The 7938-nt window shown below is 34.3% G+C and overlaps 1 protein-coding gene across 1 annotated transcript in view; it reads right to left on the bottom strand.

The window, feature by feature from the left end:
* The window catches only part of LOC104542145 (androglobin-like), a gene marked incomplete at its 3' end in the record, with an annotated part of 59760 nt that overhangs the window by 18950 nt on the left and 32872 nt on the right, over window positions 1–7938 (bottom strand). The window contains exons 13-14 of the mRNA XM_010186362.1: window positions 2497–2591; window positions 127–301 (exon numbers count right to left, since the gene is read on the bottom strand). Of these exons, the coding sequence (XP_010184664.1) occupies window positions 127–301; window positions 2497–2591 (270 nt within the window). The remainder of the gene's footprint in view (window positions 1–126; window positions 302–2496; window positions 2592–7938) is intronic.

Genomic DNA, 7938 nt, shown 5'->3' with positions numbered 1-7938 from the left:
AGAGTAATCCCTAGGGATATAATCTCTACTGAAATTAAGCCAGCGGATGACAACTATGGCTCTGGAAAAGTTTATAATAATTAAAATGTAATTAGAAATTAATTGTGGATGTTTCAGTAGACAAACCTTGAGGTTCAGATGACACAACAGTTTCTTTTTTCTGACGGAAAAGTTTCCAACGAGGAACTGGTGGCAGTTCTGGCGGTGCTACCAGAGGACAGGACCTAGTCTTAATAATCAGGACAGGATGGCTATATGTGTGGGAAAGCCCATAGTGCCTCAGCTTCTCTGAAGAATCAGACTATGAAACATGGAAAGATAATCCGACTGGGGTCAGCTCTCATTTCTCATCTCTTTCTCTATCAGTATGTACACAAATGCATCTAACAGCTTGGATAACAAATGAAACAAAAATCATTCACGTGACAAGGTTAGCCAAAATATTCTAATTAGGATTTGATATTCAGCAGAAGTATAATTGAATACTTAGAAGTGTTTACATATATTTTACTTTTCATAAGAGATATTTCATTTCTTTCTATTACGTTATATAACCATATTCTTTTAGGTGCTACAGAAAACATGTAAGTGAAGCAAAATGAAGATGTAAGAAAACAACAGTGACAACATTTTGTTTTAAAGAAACATATTTAAAAATAATTTTTTCTGAGGAAAAAGTCCTTACTTCATGCTGAATTTATAAAGCAGAGAATTTTAAAAGCAACTGGTCAAATACGTCATTAAAGTTGCACATTTTCTCTGCTGGATGATTTAGAAAACACATTAAAGGCAGTACAGTTGACTCATATACCAAAGTCCTTAGCAATAGACTTAAGAGCAATTTTAGATGTGGACATTGAGTGGTGCTCTTCCCATTAAAATAATAATGTTCCAGTATTTGACAATTTTCGTTACTGAAAGTTCTCTTACAAGATTTGTACAGCCTTTTTATTTTAAAAATACACCTTCTTTTGCTTGCTAAATAATCACCCATAACTTATTTTTTAACATGTTTATCAGCAAGTCTCTGACTGATCCTGCTCATTGTCAAATGTTCCTGAGGTTCTATAATTACAAACTGCAGAAAAGGTTGCAGAAAAGAAAAATTTGAGGTTATTTAAAGGGAGAGGATCAAATTAAACACATTAAGGTACATGAGCAATATATCAGCCTCATTTGACCTCCAAATTTATAAAGATATATTACAGGAGTGATGACTGGGTATACACATATTCAAGCAATTTAAAGATGCAAGTTAAAACCTTCAAGATTATAAAGGATTTTGAAGATGACCAGTTAGGTGCCATAAAGGAGAACTTGTCAGCTGCTCAGTAGGAAACACATTTGAATGACACAACTACTGAGTTTTTTCATTTTATTTGATCACAATTAAAACAACTAAATTCAAGCCAGATCAATCCAAGGATGTACACACTAGAAAGCATAGCTAAAAAGGATACTGAAAAAAGTTCTGCAGGAAAATTCTGGCACAATTGCAGTCAATGACAAAATTTCCTCTATATTTAAGGAGCAACTCTTATCCGAAACAATGAATCCATTCTTCCAAACTTTAATTATTATGTAGCACTTCTCAGCTCCCAAAGAAAGCTTGAAAATGGGCTTTTTAAACTGAGGCCTGTAAGAAATCCACTACACTTTTATATTTAATTTCTGTCATCTTCAATTTTTCCTATCAGTCTTTACTAAAATACCATTTTAGATATATAGATTCAGCTGCCTCATCCTATTTGACCAGCTGTGCCTCTTTTTCAGTAATCTCTGTACCCAAACAGACAGAAACCAAGTTTAAGACTCAAGGTCCTAGGAGGCAGGAAAGATATAATCCTATGTCACTGTTTCCAGTTTGCTTTTTGATGACTAGTATTACTTATTAGCAGGGAGACAGTATTGTCTGAGATCTTAAAGTAAAATAAATTAAAATAAAATCGCAGAGAACAAGCTAGTCTTCAAAACAGCATAAAACACATAGCACAATTTTAAAAAAGAAAATACTGCAAGAATTAAGAGCAGTAAAGTATAACACTTGCAAACCATTTCGGGAAGTTATTTTATGAAGCCTATCAGTTTTATGAGAAGGCAGCTTAAATTTTGATGTTCTAATTATGATAAATATGATTTAAATTTTCAAAAAATTAAGTCTAATTAATAATCAACTCAAGAAAGCCTTCTCTGGCATTATAAATAACTTTCTGTAGAGTGTGAGTTACTACATGGAGATTTAATCATTGAGACTTCAGCTTCTGGGATCCAGAGGAAAGTGGGGTAAAACTGAAAAAATGAGCATGACTGTGGCAGGAAAATGCATGATCAGAATACAGAAGTATTGAAATAAAAATTTTAACTGATAGTCATTATGTGGCAACAATTTCACTATATTAATTTTATTATTTTTGTTACAATGTGATTGCTATAAAATGAAACATCTTGATAATAAAATATGTAATGCTTTCCTGTCCTGAGAGTATAGAATCTTACCATTTTTCTTAATGAAAAAATATCCTCTTCAAACAAATATAGTGGTATAAAGCCAGCATACACGACCATTTCTGGCTGGGTTGGCACAGAAGATTCTACATAGAAAACATTAACATGCTTTAGAACAGGGTAAACCTTAAATAAATGTTACTGTACTTCATCCTAAATTATTCTGCTTTCTCTGCCTTATTTTTATTACTCTTTTCATTGTTAACTCTGTTATTTCTTTCAAAACAAGAGCTCACTGTAAAGTCCTCGAAGAAATGCCAAGGATAGAAAAAACACATTGTTTTAAAATTCTTACCTATTTAGAACATCAACAACTTCAGAATATTTTATTTCTTTTAGACAAATGGATAACAAAAACTAGAACTTAGAAATCCAACAGGTCAGAGGTAGGTCTCGCCATTGTTCTTTTGTTTTTCTTCAAATTTAAAAAAAACCACTAGATACTAGCATGAAAAATACAATACTCATCATCTGGGTAGATGAAGTAAAATACATACTGATTGGTCAGTACTACCTAAAGGCTTCTCACCAATGAAAGCAACATTTGATCTTGTCAACAAAAAGATCAATAACAAAAGCTCTGGCCACTCCTGCAATGGATATAAATATTGAGATAATTAGTTTGAGAAACACAGTGCTTGTAAACCAGAGTTACTGCTGTTACTTCTGTCAAGGAGATGGAAAACCGGAGATAATGATGGCTCCTTCAGAAAGTGTGAGGGGATGACCCCATAGCTCTTATCCTACATGCCTTAGGGAAGCTTGTTTTCCTATAACTCTGCCACAGGCAAGGCATAAAAGCAGGGGCACATTCACTTTGTTACCCGTAGAGATATGTTGCACTAGGTAACCAAGCATTGGTCTCATACCTGTATCTGTGAAAGAAGCCATTTTTAGTTCCTGAATGATGAAGAGAAACCAAGGCTGTCTGGCTGACAGGCAGTTCACTCATGCAGTAGGGAAATTAAATGTCTAAAAAAATGTAATACTAGAAATATAGGTCTGTGGTTTGACCTAAAAGTCAGCTTAAAAAGAAGGACATATATTTCTCTCTATTTTGTCTTAGTCATTTAATAAAGCATGTGAAGACAGGATTGCAGTACACAGGTTATGACATTTGTTTTTCTTTAGAATGTTTTGTCTTTGTTCCCTTCAGTTCCATCTCAAATATAGGATAATTGCTTCCTAGTTTTACCTGCGTTTAGTGAGTGTTCAACTGGAAGTTGCTGAATAGGTATTTTCTGTGAAATTGAGTAAACAAATGCTGTTTGCATACAAATAAGAAAGAGAAAGGAAAAGGAAAGAGATTTTCCAGCAAGTGGCTGGAAAATACAATTTATCAGACTTTAAAATAGATTATTTAGAGGATATGGAATACTTTTTTCTTAAAGCAGTAAAATATCTCTGCATTTTAAATATTCTTCCAGAAATTCAACTTCTTGTTTAAATATAAGTTGATGGTAAGTCAGAGTTCAGTGAATTTCTCATTGCATGCTTGTGATCCTGTGTTAACCAGGATCTTGTGTGGGCTGTCAGTTTCAACTTATTCAAAAGCAGGGCTATAATCTAGGTTTGATGTCAGTCGCTACTGACACACCCGATCTGTTACAAATACAACAGTAGTAGCTATGATGTGCTACACATTACAGAACAGTATGTTCCACAAAGCACACTGATCTCATTGCTTGTGAGAAGTATTTCTCAAATAAAAGTATCTAATCAAGTACCGGGTGGAATGTAAAGCTGACATACTCAGTCCAGATGTGTTGTGAAATAAAATGTCTGCGAGACAGACAATAAAAAGTAATGAACAATTTATTAGGGCATGCAAATGTTTAACCAGGCACACCATATTCACTCTAATAATACTATGGCAATACTAGAAAGATCTTGTACTTTATGCCAGTACCTTTTAAAAATATATTATTTGATCCTTTTTCACTGTACAAAAAATTAGAAGGATGTATGCAAAATATTGCCACCATGTGTACTGTTGATTAGTGTGAGTTCAGCATGTGGGGAAAATAGTTAAAACCAATAACATCAATAGAACTGTATTATTAGATGAAAAATGTTATAACAGACGGTACAATAAAACAGCAATGCCTAGTATTTATATTTATCAGTGTGGATTTAAGCATCCTGTGGTGTTTTGTTAAAGATTCTTGAATCCTTGTAGCTGCCTGTGTTTCACATTTGTGGCCTTGCAAATCCATTTACAAAGAGTGAGTACTACACAACCTGAGCAAATGTTTCAGTCCCTGGGAGAAGGGAACCTGTAATTTGAATTGATCCATGTAATATATATATTCATATATATATCTCCAGCCACTTAAAAAGAAAGGCCAGAAATGAAAATTGCTGGTTGTAGTAGTTCTTAACCATTTTTACTTTTAAAAAAACCCATAGGTATTGAAGACTCACAAAGAATTTTCTCACTATATAGTAATGTTTCTCTTAAATACTTATTTGTCAAACAAGAGCTGGTGTTGAGTTTTAACTTTCCAAAACATTTCAGATGGATTTCAGTATCTCTTTTTTTCAGGTGTGCAGCTCATATATTAATCTCTGCTTGTTGTGTTAGCCATGGATTATCTTTGCCTGCTGGAGGGTATTTTTTAGTCTTCAGAAAAATGACCTATATGCTTTTCCAAATTGATATGAACATTGCAGAATGATAATATGCATTTGAAAAGCCAGAACAAAATATTAGGCTTTGGTCCCTACTCATAAGTGAAAACTTCTTGAATAGGCAAAAGGAAAATGAAAAGAACTTCATAGAAAATATTCTCTCTAATTACAAAACTGGTATCAGGGCACCATGAGACTTAGCAAAAATAAATGGCTGGTATGTAGAACAAACTCCCAAACTCTGGGTAGTGCCCTCTCCAGTGGAATAGTATTCCCCTTCCAGCAGTTCAGAAATTATGAGAAAAATCATTAGTCTAGAAACATAAATGGGAAGTGGAGTGGTAGCTCTTTACAGGAACAAGGGTCCTATGTAGCTCACATCACATCATCATAAAAACTCTTTATGGAATGAATTGACTCCCTAGGTATGAACAGAGAAATACTTACTAGAAGAAAAGGCTGATGAGCGAAAAAGAGCAGATTGTGTGCTAAAAGGGGCCAATAGGAACATATGAATTGCCTACAAAACTTTCCCAAGTATTGGCTTGGCTGATAAACCACAGGACCAAAAAGCTGCTTGCTCTCAGGAAGAGTCCTGGTCGATCAGGTGAAGGTCTCATTATTCTGCTGGACCCATGCAATAGGATGAATAGAGAAACAGGTTCAATACTTCAAGGATCCTGAAACTCATATTGCATTTAGGGGGTGCAGCAGGCATTGGGATGAGTGCACAAGTGATTCAGAACTGTATTTACACATTTGTATTGGGTCTGCCTGGGATGGAGCTAACTTTCTTCAGAGCAGACTGTATGCTGCTGTGTTTTAGACATCTGACCAAAACAGTTTTGATTACACACCAGTGTGTCAGCTATTGCTGAGCAGAGCTCACATAGCATTAAATCCTTCTGTTTCTCACTTTGCTGCCCCAGCAAGTGTGCTGGGGTTGGGCAAGCAGTTCATTCCTCCTGATTCTCTCCCCCATCTCACTGGTGAGAAGTGAGAGTGACAGGGTGGGGGCTCAGCTGCCAGACAGCATCAACTCATCATAACATTATAACCCACTCAAAAACAAAAGCCTATAAGAGAAGTTTTCAAATACTTAGAAGTAACTGCTATGACAATGTGTATGAAACTGAACAAGGTAATGAATATACAATGCAACAAATACAAAAGGTTTGGCCATTTTAAAAGTATAATATAAAGGATATCAAGAACAGTTAAATACTTTAGAAATAATTTCTAGTTATCACAGAAAGAAGAACAATTCCTTTAAAGTCCTTGCACTCAATAAGTAGAGTAAAAACTTGCAGTAGGGAAATAAGCACTTTTATGGTGCTGGAAATAAAATAATTCTCAAGCCACTCACATAAAAAAAAAACCCTCTATCATTAAGTAAAGCCACTTTTACAAAATTTCCAAGAACAATTCAGAAACTTTTTACAACTACTGCCCTTGGAGTCTGACTTTGAATCTGGCCCTAGTTTCAGACATTACTTTATGCACAGCAATGGTTTTACTGTCCAAGCCCACTGCAGACTGTCTCATAAAGCCTGCAAGTTTTTCTCTTGTGGCTACAATCTCACAATAAAAATGCATTTTAATTCAGTATTATTTCAAATTGCACTTCTCCTTTTTAACTTTCCTTGCACTCTAATAATCTAAACACATAGATGTGGCACTTAGGGACACAGTTTAGTGATGGACTTGGCAGTGCTAGGTTAACACTTGGAGTGGATGATCTTAGAGGTCTTTTCCAACCTAAATGATTCTATGATTCTAATCTTAAATTTGCTCCGTATCTTACAGTGTCTGACTTCTCTACATCTACTTCTATTCAAATTCTTATCAATTTTAACAGTGAGATATCTACCTCTTATTCTTTTTCTGTGACCATGGTATTTGAGCCCTGAAGTAATAATCTTTCTTAAAAGCCTCTTCAAAGACCACTGTCTTTCAGAAAACAGCATAAACTGTGCTTTAAATGGCAGAATAAAGAACAACACATAATGCAGTTCTTCATATGAATACACCACTTGATGATTTTTAATACTCTTCTATTCATTTCACACAATTTCTAGAATCCATCACTTGGATCCTTCTGCTTTGCCTTTGCTTTCTTTTCCCCACAATATGCTTGAGTACTAGTCACGTCCCTTATACTCATTTCCTATTCCACAACTACTCCACTAAAGCAAGCTGTGTTCCTGAAATACATTTTAAAATTTATTGATGTTTAACAACCTTAGCAGTACATAAGGTACAAATTGAAATGAATGTATTTGCTGGTGACAAACAGCAATATTGGTTTGATAGAAATTAAAATTATTTAAACCAACAATTTTAATTGTTCTGAATCTGATTTACATAGTGAGTTTCATTCTTGTTATACTTTTTTACTTTGCATTTTTTTTTCCCCAAAGAAAGATGCTCTGTCTATCTTACCTATTCGTTTGCAACTAGATAATATTCAAGTTAGTAAATATGTTTCCTTCTGCTAGCCATATGGAAATGCTACATGTATGCAAATACAAGCAATGATAAAGCAAATAAGCTTAATGTACATTTATGAAGATATTCTATATTGTATGCTAGTAAGCACATTTCTTACTGACTAATTAGTTGGCCAACTGGTATCTACTTGTGGTTTGTTTGAACTGTATTTTGTTTAAAAAAATAAAATAAAATTCATCAAAATATATTTCCTGGATAAAGGAAACAAATTTATTAAACAATTAAATAATGGAATGGATTCTAATGAATATTTCCGGCCACTCTGCTCCCCTGCCTTTCAACAAAGAAACA

Source organism: Mesitornis unicolor, unplaced genomic scaffold, assembly GCF_000695765.1.
Source record: "Mesitornis unicolor isolate BGI_N332 unplaced genomic scaffold, ASM69576v1 scaffold9856, whole genome shotgun sequence".
Taxonomy (NCBI): domain Eukaryota; kingdom Metazoa; phylum Chordata; class Aves; order Mesitornithiformes; family Mesitornithidae; genus Mesitornis; species Mesitornis unicolor.
Note: the sequence above shows the minus strand (reverse complement) of the source record. Positions and strands in the feature narration are given on the sequence as shown.